This window comes from Lichenostomus cassidix, chromosome 1 (assembly GCF_008360975.1).
Source record: "Lichenostomus cassidix isolate B80296 chromosome 1, HeHo_3.0, whole genome shotgun sequence".
NCBI lineage: Eukaryota > Metazoa > Chordata > Aves > Passeriformes > Meliphagidae > Lichenostomus > Lichenostomus cassidix.
The window spans coordinates 27,112,483-27,126,954 of record NC_139479.1 but is presented as its reverse complement, the minus strand read 5'-3'; the positions used below and the strand labels follow the sequence as shown (position 1 = coordinate 27,126,954).

The 14,472-nt window shown below is 43.2% G+C and overlaps 1 protein-coding gene across 3 annotated transcripts in view; it reads right to left on the bottom strand.

Moving 5' to 3' along the window:
• ST6GAL2 (ST6 beta-galactoside alpha-2,6-sialyltransferase 2) overlaps window positions 1–14,472 on the bottom strand; it is a 176,072-nt gene that overhangs the window by 39,858 nt on the left and 121,742 nt on the right. Inside the window, exons 1-2 of one of the 3 annotated variants that reach the window (XM_085053954.1) lie at window positions 11,342–11,469; window positions 10,534–10,600 (exon numbers count right to left, since the gene is read on the bottom strand). The exons of 1 other annotated variant lie outside the window; for it this stretch is intronic. In XM_085053954.1, the coding sequence (XP_084910080.1) occupies window positions 10,534–10,566 (33 nt within the window). In that variant the 5' untranslated portion in view covers window positions 10,567–10,600; window positions 11,342–11,469. Of the gene's footprint in view, window positions 1–10,533; window positions 10,601–11,341; window positions 11,533–14,472 lie in introns of those variants that run through there. One more of the 3 variants, XM_085053956.1, reaches the window with a different exon arrangement.

Sequence of the window (14,472 nt, the reverse complement as noted above, 5' to 3'; positions counted from 1 at the left end):
TCTAACAGCTTTCTCACCCTTGCACAGTTGTATTGTTGTCTGGTCTGAACATTCATGTCTCATTTACTTAAAATGTTAAAAACTAGTAAGAAGGAACTAATATAAAGGATTTAAGGGGTATTTTAATTTTTTTAAAGCATCATACTTTTAACATTATTCTTAAGAAAATAAATCAGAAAATTCAGAAACAGGGTTAAAGAGTCTCAATCAAAAAGCAAACGGCTGTGGGAAGATGCCTTTACTTTCTTGAGCTGGATCAGATGTCTATCTTAGCCATGCTGAATTTCTCAGCAGTCAAGGCCATGAATTACTATTGGCTGCTTGACTGATTAACCATGGTGCTGGTATGCCTGAAACTTTCCAAACACAGCAGGGTTATTGCAGCAGTAGACAATACTATAATATTGCAGTATTACAGGCTTTGCAGTTTTCCATTCCGTCTCTCAGCTTGTGCAATGGGTTTATGAGACTCCTTGGAAACCTTCATCTGGGAGCACGGGATGGAGTAGCACCAGCAGTAACTCACAGCTTTGCAGCTCTGCAGCCTGAAGAGTGCAGACAGACTATTTCTAGAAACACCAAGAAGACAAAAATTCTTTGAGGTGACCTCCTCCTTCAAGGCCCTGCCTACTGAAGAAATCATGCAGTCACCACGCAGGCACTCCAATGCCATGCAGTGATATCAGAGCTAACTCAGGAATCAAAAGATGTATCCTCATATTTATGTATTTTCCTTTGCATTTCCTCTTTGATGGCTCTGGTTTTGGTGCTATCACCACCTGAAGAATTCCTCAGGGCACTTTCAACTGCAACTAGTTATTGTTTTGTAAAAATAAAGAGCCTAGTGTCATACAGGACAGAAGCAAAGTTCCACGTGTACAGTGTGCTCTACCTAGTGCTAGTGTCCTTATTTATCTCATGATGACCTTGCAAGAGCAATATATATTCTAGAGACTGCCAGACTTGATTATTTTAATTCTAATTTTAATTTTAGTAGGATTTCTCTCCTGCTTGCAGCTTTTGCAGACTGTAGTGGTGTATCTGATCACTGGTTTAAGTAGCTGTGATGACATTACCTGCACCCTGCACCCTTCTCAGTGGCTGCCTATAGAGAGGCACATTGATTTTTACCTGACTCTGTTGGTCTTTTCAGTGCTCCTAATAAGAAAAAGCCTGAGCAAATAGAAAACCTACTGATTGGTACTTTAGACACCCATTTCAGGAATTAACCCATAATAAACTACTCTAACTTGGCAGGCAATTGTATTTTTGGTGTGGGGTGTGTTAGGCAAGAAGCAAGTATGCCCCTCTGCTATTCCTGCTAGCCAGCAGCAGTAGAGATGGCAAAGAGGACAGACTGGCCTTGCATAGACACAGAGAGTCCCTCCTGGCCTCATCGACTGCAGAGTTTGGCAGGTGTTGAGTGATCCTGCCTAAAAGACAGCCCTACCAAACAGTGATGCACAGCACCCTTCCTCTTCAGGAGCAGCACCTCCTGACTTCTGCCAAGTGTCTCCTGGAGCTTTATAACTTAAGCCCCAGAAAGAAAAATACAGATGAGCAGTGACTTCAAACACTCTCAGCCCCTGCCTCAGGGTGAGGGCTTATTTCAGCTTCACATCTGTTCCAGCTCTGCTTGCTCTGTCTATAAAGTGGCTTAGTCAAACTAATTCAATGACTTGAAATACAGCATATTTAGAGACTTTTCATCATTTGGCTCCATCTAACAATAGCAAGTGTCTGCAATGGCATGCTGTGGTCTTCACATCATTCAAAAAAAAGCACTCAGAGCAGAGGAAAGGGCTGGTACACAACCAGATCCCACCCCTGCACAGAAGTCACTGCTAAGGTACCCCCAACTAGAAAAATAAAAGGCACTTCCAGGCCCCCAAACATTCGCTCTCTATTTTCTAATGCCTATGTGAAATCTAGCAATTTTGGAGGCTAGACATTTCAGCCTACTGATATTCAGACACAATGAAGAGCAGCTCAAAAGCACACATGGAGAATGCTGATCCCCATCTTAGGCCATTGCCACCTTCACAGTTTTCCATAGCAGGAGCTGCCACTAGGGAAACCCTAAATGCCAAGCTGGCCATCAATCAGAAACGTTTTCTGCCTGGAGGTGAGAGTGTAACTAGGCCAACAGAGACACTCTCTTATACCAAGCAGAGAGGGAAAAGTTGTACTAAACAGTGATCTCTCAAACCAGACACTCCAAAAAGCTCTCAGTGATAGTACAGTGGGAGTAGGATTGCAAGTGCAAATCCTTCTCCAGCAGCTATAGGGCTAATGCTTCTGCCTTACCACATATGCCTATAGTCAGCCATGCACAGTTTGGCTCCAAGCTTTACTGCTCCCAATTTATCCTTTAAAAACAAAAAAAAAAAAAAAGAGAATCTGAAATAAACAGCGAAAGTACAATCAGTCTCAACAAGCACTGAGCAATTACAATGGAATGAACAACAACTATGTAGAAACATTTCTAATGAAGACATTAGCTTTCTATAACAAACTCTGGTTTTAACCTTCATAACTTCAACAAAGTAAAACCCAGTCACATGAAATTTAAGTCATGGTCTTGTGCCAAGGAAAGCTTCTCTGGAAAGTTTGAGGTAGATCGGCCAAGGCATCTTGAAGATATGAGAGTTCCTGAAAAGTGAGGTGTTCTCCATTTCTTGGACTGTTCCCTAATTTTTTTTGGCTCACCGTAACTTAAAAATGGTTGGCTTAGACATTCCAAATTTGCTTGGCTACTACTGGTGCCTTTGACTAGTTGCAGGCTATTTTATTACTAAATGTGGGTTTGTGCAAATTCTGAGCACTGCAGTTGTTAACACCACATGTTGGCTTGTGCACGCCGCAGGCAAGCCAGCCTGGCCCACTGCAGGCTCCTCAGTCACCTCATCAGCTGTGCTCAGAGGCAGCACTGAGCCCAGGACCCTTCCCTCAGGTCCAGCTGGGTGTAAGAACTTGGCTGGACTCTACAGACTCCATGGGGAGACATTCTGTCAAGCTGAAGAGAAATGGCCCTGGGGTGTTTCCAAGCCTTGCCAGTACCAAAGTGCCTCTTGGAAAAGTAAGCACACACCAGGCACAGATGGTTTCATCCCCAACTTACTGTTGTCCTCTTCCTGCTCCTCCAGTTCATACTTAGCCTTACTCTCCGATGAACACCAAAAATTTTCTCAGTGAGCACCAACGTAACTCCCAAGTACCCTCTCCCTCCATGCATTACTGATCCAATCTATTTTCCATTTCCACAGTGTTGCAAAATCCCTGCTGATGTCTGAGTGCTTCTACTGCACCAGATTCCCCCTGTCTGCTCCACTCTCTTGGTCTCCCAGGTCAAGTCTCTTCTAGACTGGGAGCCTCAAACACACAGACACAACATAGGGCATTGGACTTCTGGGCAGGAACACCCAGGGGGAAGATTTCAGCCCTCAAGAAGCAAATTTTCTCCCATGAGCAAACTTGTAATCTGTTTGATGAACCCTGGAGAGACTATGGGTAAGGAATTCACTCCTGATGGGGACTGTTCTGCTCACAATCTTGATTTTGATAACAGATACTATGGCAACCACATGTATCACTTGACACAGCCCTCAGAATGGTCAACTACTTTAAACAATTCTATTTAATCTTTGATATTTCCTTTGACAATGACTATCACCTGCTACTTTGTCAGGAAAACAGGCAGTGCACAGCTGACTAGTGGTGGAAAACATTAGGCCATTAAAACACTTCCCGGTGAACTATGTTTCTACATGGAAACAGTGTTACAAAGAGACCTATTCTTTTTGAGACGCACACATGCATGACTCCCATTCACAGGAGGTATGCGAGTGAATCAAAATAAAACAGGCTCGAAAGTGTCGACATTTACCAAACACTGATCCCACACAGAAAGCACCTTTTAAGAATGACATGTCCTTTGACCTTCTGCATCTTACTTTTGCTCTTCAGAAACAAAAGACTTCACAACAAACATGTAACCTACATTAAAACCCAAAACTGGTACTATAATCTCAAAAAATTTCCATAAAATAGAAATTATCTACCTTATAGACAGTAAGAACAGAAGTGGTTTTCCACATTTCTTGTCCAATTGGAGATTTATCAGAGCTCTTTTATTTGTACCAACTTCAAGTATCTGTTCTGTCACCTTTAAAATGCAGACAATCTAACTTAGAGGTGTGCACTTCTCAGGAGAGACCACACAATGCTCAGTCAAGTTCTACAAAATACACAGCCCTGTGCTGGGTGGGCACAAACCTGCAGAGTGCCAAGGAAAAGCTACAGGAAGAGGACTTCTCGCAGTCTCCCGCGGAGCTCCTGGCTCCACTGCCCTTTGGGAAGGATGCTTCTCAGCTCCAGCCTGCCTGCCGCCGTGTGAGCTAATGAAAAGAGCATGAGGAGGATCTGCAGGCACTTTCCTCCCCCTCTCAATCCACAAAGGGCGAGTCACAGTCCGACCCTAACTTAACACTCAGGCTGTAAACTTACTTAACACTTGTAGAAGAATTTATTTTTTTCGAACATACTGATGGCAGCATATGGCCCATCGACAGGTTTATTATTATAAGACACTTTTTCCACCAGGTTATAGTCTTTTTTATAAACATATGTTTCAGCACATAATAAAACCCCTAAGAACTGTTTCTGAAATGTGCAGGCACAGAAACTACTTTTCAAGGTTTGTCAAGACAATGAAGGAAACAATGTTTAAAGGAACTTCCATTTTTCTAAAGGTCTTTCTCTAAATGTCTTCTAAATTCAAGGGTACTGAGAGTTACGCATGTTAAAAAAAAAAAAAAAGAAAAAGAAAAACGAGTTCTCTTTGTTAATGTCACATTCTTCCCCATTTTGTCAAAGCAATCATTTTTATACTTAGTAAAACTTCTTCCACTAAGTAGACCTTTTAACTATACTTTAAATCAGAACATGTGGTTTATGGGTGAATGATAAGCTTCTGAAAATAAGGTGGCATATTATAAAGAAAATGTCACCACCACATTGCTAGTCACGCAAACCCATCGGTGCAAAGCCACCCTTGATACTCTGTGCCCTTCAGCTGCACTAATAAAGATCTGCGTGTGGAGTCAAGGTGGTTTGATCACAAACTTCCATCCATCTGCAAGACTGCATCCAAGTTAAAGGTCTAAAACGTGTCACTGCTTGATTTTCCTGTAGACCACATTTGTGTTCTTAAGAAATAAGGCTCCTTGTCTATGCTGGTATAATGCAATTTCTGTGCTAGCACCACAATTTTTAGAGGGAAAAAAAAGTCACATTGCGTACACTGCTTTATTGGAAAAAATCCTACACGCCTCCAATTCTTAATGCTTTCTCCCTAACATCTCACAATATATTTAGCCCAAGCAGCGTTAGTTTTAAAAGCAGCTTCCTCAATACATCAAAATATGACCCAACTCAGGTATGTTTGCTAGGAGGTTTGTTTCCTACCAGCCAAGTTCAGAGTCTCCTACTGAAAGGAGCCTGCAGCTGGAACACAAACTAGGAATCACTGGGGTCTAGACCCTAGGGCCACTTAAAAGGCAATACAAGACCTCTCACTGGTTTTATGGGACTGGATATTAGACCCATGGTTCACTGAAGACCCTAGAGGCCTTGCAGACTGTATGATACAATATATTAAATACTCCTTAGCACTAGAGAAGAACTTTGCAATCACTTCAAATGTTTCATTGGTATTTAGGGAAAGAAAGAGTGCTTCTTTTCTAGGTGTGTTTGGTCCCCTCCCCTGATGATACTCCTCACAAAAGGCACATGTTTTAAGACACTGGAAAAAACAACCATATGCCAGCAGATTTGAAGCTTAAAGAATAAAAATCTCTAATTTTTTCATAGGCATACCATTATAATTGGCATGCATGAGCCTGCATTCAAAGAAAACTCATTTGTTAAAATTAATCACTGACTTCTCAGCCAATTTGTCAGTTAACTACTACCACGTCTGGACATGATTAGTTAGCTTCACTGGGAGATACAGGGTGCCCTCTATAATGCTTCCACAGGATGGAATCCTAAACCCAGTGAAGCCTTTGAACATTGTGCAAGCAACTTATTCACATGGAGCCGGGACCTCATGGATGCTGCTGTAGGCTCTAATTTTTTCTGCTTTTACAGATTAAGCCTTTCTAGGACAGAAAGGCCAACAGCTTTGACAATAAACACGCTCTTTCTCCACCAGCAGACAGAGCAATCACAGGTTCCTGTGCTGTGTTTGGAAACACTTAACTGGCAGGATCGGTTTGAGGCTAAGATGAGGCATGATGGACGAGGCTTCTGACAAGGGGGCTGGCTCTGCTCATCTAATTGCGGTTGCTGCTCCTATGATGTGGAAACCTGTCTATTAGAAACCACATTTCACAGGTGACTGAACAGCCATCAGATGGTAACAGCTTTCATTTGTTACTGACCTCCCTTCCCTGTAGCAGCATAAGGGTGAACAGCCCAATATTCCATTGTCAGCCCAGAGCCAAACCACTCCTGCTTTGTATAGTGAATTATAAAATACCTATGGTTTTCAGATTGTGTTGAAACAGCACCTTTAACTAGCCTTTTCTCTTCTAGGCATCAGTCCCATATGAGAATGGCAAATTCTTGACTACTCAATTATGCAAAGTTCGAGGGCATTTTGAATAGTGATTGTAGAATACATCACTACATTTTTATACACAGAAGGTATTTACTCAGAAGATCATGGGCAGACGAGACTTGGTATTTCACAGAGACAGGATTAGAGCCTTTGCTGAGAAACTGATATGACAGTGACTAGACCAAAAGTAGTCCTTCCAGTGATGGACTGAAAGAAAATTCTGCTACCAAAATTAAATACTTAGCACAACTACTTAAAGAACTTAGCACAGTTACTTTTTAAGCTGAGGATCCTATAAAGAGACCTCATCAAACTTTACACCCTCCAGACCTCTGGCTGTATCAACGACATAACAGATTCAGAAAGTGACAGACCAAATCTCCTCATTTTGCTAAGCCCTCTGCATCTAGTTGGCCAAATATCTTCCAGCCAGACAAGTACATATCACATGAAAAGGAGAAACTTCCGTTTCCACTGTTAACAGCAGTTTGGTTGTCACAAAGATTTTGTTGTCAGTCCTCAGAGCACTCACTCACAGTCATTTCACAACCCCAGCTATATAACGCCCATCTCTCAGATAGCATGCATACAATTTAATACAAGAAACAGCGGACTGTATAAAACCTGCAGTGAATCCCGCTCTGATGACAAACACAGAGCTATGCAATGAATAACATTTACTTTTCATTTACATTTAGATTTCTTAAGCACAACCTTCCAGAAAGCACACTGCAATGACACACACACAACCAGCTGTATGGCTGCATCTCCAATGAAACATAACAGCAATCCAGGCCACCACACCCCAGAGCTAAACTCTGTTCCACTTCCCCAGCTCCTCTGAGCCTCTGGCCATATTCAGCAGCATGGAAGAACTGGCCTCTCCAAAGTGACTGGTGTCAAAGAGGGCTTTGAAGGTCTGTAGACCAACAAGGTCTGCCAGAGCATCTGTCAGCTGCAAGTTCCCAAGGTCAAGGACCCTCATCAAGAATATTGGCAACAGTTCCCTGATATTTAACTCTTCAAACATTCATCCTTCTGCAAAGAGACAAGGTCTGAAAAATGCATACAGCAAACAGAATGATTTTGGCATCCTTTGCCCTCAAGGCCAACTATTGAAACACAGTTTCTAGTCTACGTAAAATTTTCAGACCAGATAAAAAGAAATCTGAATTTCTTTACAAGACTGGGTTTTTCAGAATGGTTGCAGATAAAGAAAATCAGTTTTCTATGCTTGCACCTTAGAAAAGGCTGGATCTTAAATACAAAATGTTCACAAACCCGATAACAAAAATCAGGGTTTTGACATTATTCTCAAGTATAATATGGTAGCTGTACTCAGCTTTTCTTACGATCTTGCATTCTAAATATGTCACCATGATTTCCATTGGAGGAAAATGACATTTATTGTGAAATTAATATATGTAATTAAGCACATGAAGAAGAGTTTACTCAATCTGAACCCTTTATTATAAATCCTTTGTGGCACAGATTTCATCCCATGCCACTCCTTTTACATTTTTAACACCATTTTCAAGACATACAATGTCACTGGAAGAAATACTCTTAACTTCAGCAACCATTTAAAACCTTCCAGAAAAAAAAAATTATTACAACTTTCCCATTTGTGTCATGGATTGATTGATACCTAAATATGAATTACAGAATTTTAAGGAAGCTCAAAACACATTAGCATATGAATGGCACACAGAACAATTGCTCTGGATTACTACCAGCAAAATCAAAATGCAACTGCTTTTAGTTATGCAAATTGGAAATGTAGTGTCAGGACTGCAAGCAAGAGCCTAAGAAGTGCAAAGTTCAGGGAAAAGCCATGTATGCAGCTGCTCCAAAAATAACCATAGTCAGATAGAAGTCTGAAAGCAATTATTTGGGGTGAATATTGTACACAGACCACTGCACTAAGCTTCTATAATTAAACAAGGCAAAAGTTCAGATGGTGCCTAATAAGCCATTTACTACATTAATTATTTTCAAGTGTGGCAGTCTAATGCTTGGTAATAACTAACAACAAGGGAAATAATTTAAAGAAAGTATCTGATGTTGTAAATTTCTCTCTTTTTCATTCATCAGTCCCAATGTTGCCAGCCAGCCTTTCTAACACACTTCAAACAAATGAAAGGGACACTGCTTAGTGTCAGGAAGAGCTATTTAAGGGTTGTAAACCTTTAGGCTGAGGAAGCCAACAGTCTTACTCGACAAAAATGATCTCTTCACTACAAAAGCAGCAGCAAAGTCAGATTTTCCACTCCTTGAAGCAAGTCCCTATGTCTTTGTTCCAAAGTTACCATGCCACAGGGGCAACCAATCAATTTTTTTAGTAGCAACAACATCATCTTAGCAGACCTTTGCAGATCAACAGATTTCCCACTGACCTTATTCCCTGGATTTGCCTTCACACGCATCATACAGCCTTTGCACACATCTGTGATTTTAACAGTATTTTCAGCAAATTTTTAACAAGCTAATTAATATTAGAGAGGTATTTAATGTATTTTGGCTTATTTTAGTGCCATTACTAGCTAAATACATGGAAAATGAGTTTATACCATATGCCCAAGTATATCTCTGTAGACCACTAGCCAATTCCTTAGCAAATACAGAGAAGTTTCCAAAACACAGTCTGAAAATTACTGCAGAGAGATTTGCATACTATTTCTGATGGACCAGTAGCATTGCAACAACTCAAATCCAGCATGCCCCAATAGAATATGCAGTAAGTAGCACACACAGCATCAATTCACAATGCAATTGTGAGGATGCTACCACCAGGATGCTATTCTGTCTCATTTAACTAATCTGCAATAGGAAAAAAACCACTAACAAATTCTGTAGTATTACAATTATTTTTTGCTTTCTTAATTTTAAATCAGGAAACAAAATCTACAGATTTTACTTATGCACAACTCTACGTTCAACCTAAGTGGGCACATAACAATTATTTTGCAGATTTCAAAGAACAAGGGATAAGATGAACATACAACTTTATCCATGGTATCTTTCCACTAGGACATTTACATATGCAACCCTGGAACCCTTTTAAGCTCCCTTTAAAAAGTTTTTGTACCGCTTTTCCTATTGTTTGGCCTTTATTTCCATTTCCTTGGTAGAAAACACATAACAAACCATAGATGCAGAAGTCTGTAACCTTGCAACAAACCTCTAATATTTTGTATACATCCTACAACTCTGAATGTGCAGAGTGGACAATGCTGGGAAATCCTGTCCTCTGCCCAGATGAAGCAGAGAACAGAAAAGAGTTTCTGACTACCACGCTAGGAATTTTTGATTTCCTAAATCAATCAGAGAAGACTTCTGCCTACAAATAGGTTGAAGTCCTCCAAGAGTTCAAATCCAGCACTTCCACAGCAAATGGCAAGAGAAGCCCTGCCTCCTACAGCAGAGGTGTCCATAAAGTTGTCTGCTGCAGAAATCAGTGCTGAGTGTCCTTGGATTTGAATACACAGATAGGACCTCACCTCCAGATCCTTTATCACAGCTTCTCATTCAGCAAATACAGCACATCTTTTCCCAATAGTACAGCAGCTGGTCTTAGCAGGATACACACAAAACCAATAGGTATCCATGGCAGGATTTCCAGGCAAACAGTATTTTAATCAGAAACTGCCCATGAAAGAAAAATACCTCCAAACTATACATCAGATTTACACAAATAATAAAACCCCCTTTAAAAAAAACCAAAACAAATCCAACAAAAAAACCAACAAGAAACTGCAAGAGCTCCATCTTTAAATGGAAAAAAATGTAGTCATTCTTTCCCCATATCCAACAGCCCCACACTATCAAAACCAGCTGAATTTTTTTCATCCAAGTTTTCCAAACAAAAAAAAAGATACATACATACATTCATATATATTTATTAAAATTACCTGGATGCAGACACCACGCCTGGAAAGTTTCATTGCAAAAGGTTTAAAGTTCAGAAAGTTTGAAAGACTGAAAAAGGAAAATCAGATTAAGAAATGTGCAAAAACCTTAACCTTGAGGTTTGCCGCTGCCTCCTGCCTTTCTCTTAACATTTCCCTCCACATCTGAAATGAGATGACTAAACGTTCCTCCAAGTTATCAACTAAATTACTTGAATGAATAACCCAACCAATTTTTTTTCTAGTACCAAATGAAACACACTGCCATAACAAAATAAACCAGAAATGGTAGTTGAGTATTAGATATTATAACATTCCCGATAAATTATCAAAAGACACCACAGAAGTGATCTACACCGCTTAGTAGAGGTAAATTCGCCGAGACTTTCTTTTTCCCTTTAAGAACATCGATTTTTATATGGTAACTCAGCTGCCTAACTATTGATAAGAGCAATCTGCAAAAGCAAATATAGAACTAACAGAACAGCCTTGAAAAGCAACCACAAAAAAGGGTCTCATTTAAATTCCTGGAAAGCACTGCTTCTCTAAACGTATCTATTCAAGCTCTCTTGAGCAGGCGAGCTCTCCTAAAACACACCCTGCACACTCCCCGCCCGAAAACTGTTAAGCCAAGAAGCCACTAAGCCACGCCACTGAGAGCCCATATGGCTTCACCTACAGGGTTATCCTTCCAGCGAGCGCTGCACACTAGAAATCCTCCCCTTCACCATCACCACCCACCCCCCAGGAAAAAACACCCCAAAAATAACAGAAAGGAGAAGCGGTCTCCGCCCGGGTCGCCCCTACGTACCGCCGGGCGCTCAGGGCTCTCTGGGGGCCCTGCCCCCCGAGGTGCAGCAGCCGGGGCGCTCCGCCTCGCCGCGTCCCACGCGGTGCCTCTCCCCCCGCATGCTGCTGGCCGCCGCACGCACAAAGCGCAGGGCAGCGGCCGGGGGCGGGCGGCACCCCGGCTCGGCCAGATCGCGGCGGCACCGGCACCGGCGCCGGGCGGCGGCACGGGCGGCACGGCTCGGCTCGGCACGGCACGGCGCGGCACGGCTCAGCTCGGCACGGCGCGGCTCGGCACCGGCACCGCCCCCGCCCGCCGGGCGCTGCCCGCCCCCGGGAGCTCCCGCCCGCCGGGGCCGCGCGCCCCTCCCGGGATGGGGCTGCCCCCGCCCCCGGTACCTCGCGGGCGGAGCCGGGCGCTACGGCGGCGGGGCGGGAGGCTGCGCTCGCTGGCGGGCGGGCGGAGGGCGCCGGGGCCGGGCGGACATGCCGGGGCTGCCCCGGGGCCGTGCCGCGCCGTCCCGGCTCATTGTTCGGGAAGGGCAGCGGCGGGAGGGGCGGGCGCTGCGGAGGGAGAGGGTCGCTCCGGCGGCGGGGGTAGCGCCGCGCTTTCCTCCGCACGGGCGGCGGGCTGGGGGCAGCGCTGCATCTTCCCCGCGCGGGGGGAGTGCGTGGGGCCGGCGGCAGCGGAGCATCTTCCCCCGCGCCGGCGGGGACGGGGGGATGCGCGGGGATGGGGCGCTGGCGCTGCGCTTTCCGCCGCCGTGCCGGGGCCGGGCCCCGCTGCACCTTCAGGGGTCTGTGCTGGAGAAGTTCAAAGCGGCAGGGAAGGGTGGGAGGGGCGCGGGCGGGGGGCCGGCAGCCTTCTCGCCTTGTCTCTGTTCCCCCCGCCTGGCGAGCGCGGAGAGCGCCGGAGCGTTCCGGCACCGGGACCCCGGGAGGCCGGCCGGGGACGCGGGGTCTCGCTGTGACCGGTCCGGCAAGTTGAAGGCATGGTCCTTTCCTCAGCCCTCCCCCGTGAGCCGGGGCCGTGAGACTCACGCGGTGTGGAAGAGCCGCAGCCGGCTCTGGAGCTTTAAGATGAGGCTCCGTTAATTAAAGAAATATTTTAAGCTTAAAGGTCTCCTGAGAAGAAGCACATTAACTCGCTAATAAAGCGGGTGCAAAAACAATGCGATACGGGGCTGTTGGATCAGCGATCACAAAGGAAAGGAGAGATCAGAGAGATGCTACCGGAGCTGTGGTAAATGCTCCCTCCCACCGCCGGACCCACATGGCACTGATCGCTCCGCTGGAACTTCCAGTGTCTGTCCAGCGGCACAGGAAAAGGGAAATCTTTTCAGTGCGGTCGTTGCTGTCCTTTCTCAGCTTGCTAAACGGCTAGAATTACCTTAAAACATATTTTAGTTCAAATTTATTAGTGGTTTACTTTGCAAATAGTCTAAGCTGTCACAAATAATTAGGATAATGGCAGATAACCTTTTTTGTGCTGAATCTATGCTCCAAGATAAGTATCTGTGTAAATGCATCTGAGACTGTAGCTCCTTTGTGCCCATATTTGTAAGGTGTAAGCTGATCGGAGCAGCATGCCTGCAAAAGGCACGCCTTCTAAGCTGTGAAAAAAGTGTGAAAATAAAAGCCATTAGAACTAAAGGAAAAAAGGTGCCATTTCCTAAATGAAAAGGTAGCATCACAATGATGTGAGAGACAAAGCACAATCAATAATAGGTTAACAGTTTAAAAACGATGATTGTTGTGCTAACACTTACTGCCAGAAGCAAATAATGTTTCTAAATTCTAGAGAAGTTCATCCACTTACTTATTCCATTTTGGGGAATTTCATGAATTGCAAAGCAATTAATGCATAAAAATAGCATATTTTCCCTCAGTCTAGGACATTTTGAAAACAAATTTAAAATCTAGTGCTAAATTTTTCAAAAATATAGAAATCCTTGCTTATCAGTGTTATAGGATAGGTTGTCTTACATACATGAAGATAACAAAAATTCTGTTGAGGGGCACTGTGATTTAGGTATATCTACAGACTGGTTCTTCAGGAATGCTGCTGCTTGAGGAATAGTCCTGTATAGCATTAATTCTAGGTTTATAAAGACAATTAGCAGTTAAGGGAAGGATATTTTCTTGGTTTGGTGGGGGTTTTTTTGGTTTGCTTTTTGTTGTTTTTTTCCCTAGACTTGCTGCATCTGTCTGTAAAATGATATTATACATGGTATGCCGGCTCATTCAATAAACTATTAGCACGTGTTTTAAGAAACAAAGTGAAAGGTGGATGCTGTTTACTCAGTTTTGAAAAATTATATAATTAAAGCAGGAATCTAAATCTGTGCAACTCTACAGACATATCCATCTGTTACTATTTTAAAATGCACTCTTCTTTAGTAGGTTCATTTTAATATACCAGTGAAATAGAACTTCAATTTGGAATAGAATGTAAATGAATAGCATCAATTGAGTATTTCAGGGAAGCCAGCAATGCTGGGATATTCTATGTGGGAATCTGAGAGTTTAAACACAGTATCAGGAATGCTTGTCACCTGAAGTCTCCCCTTTTTTTCAGCAAAGCACTTACAGAATGGGCAGTTGGATTGGTGACAAATAATGCTGGATGAGCATAATTTTTATTGACTGCAGTGGGAGTCTCCCCTATGCATCTAAATGTAAAATTTATCTGCAGAAGGCAGGAGGAGTTAGTCTGCAATCCAATAAGGTTTGCTTCAGCCTTTGACATTATGCTTTTGGCTTAGACTCTAAACTCCAAAATGGAAGAGCTCTGCATCCTGTATGTTTCTGATCATTGGCCTGATTCTGCCTTCAATTTCTGCAGAGTAATAAAGAACAGCTTCTCTGGAAGCCAGAAAGTGAATTGGGATAAGGTCTATGAGATCAACATCAGGTCCCCGTGATGTGGGAGCTGCCTGGGGAAGGATTTGAGATCAGAGGACAAAGTAATTGCTGGCAAGTCCAGAACAGTAAAGAATTTACTTTCACATATTTGCAGCTTGAGGAATTTGTCTTTTATATAAATTGATAGCAATAGGGTAAAGTTACACACAGTTGCTGTTGCTTTGTTATTGAGTTTGACGACTGGTATAGATGCATCTATCACTTTGGTTTGTTACTGTGTTACAGCAG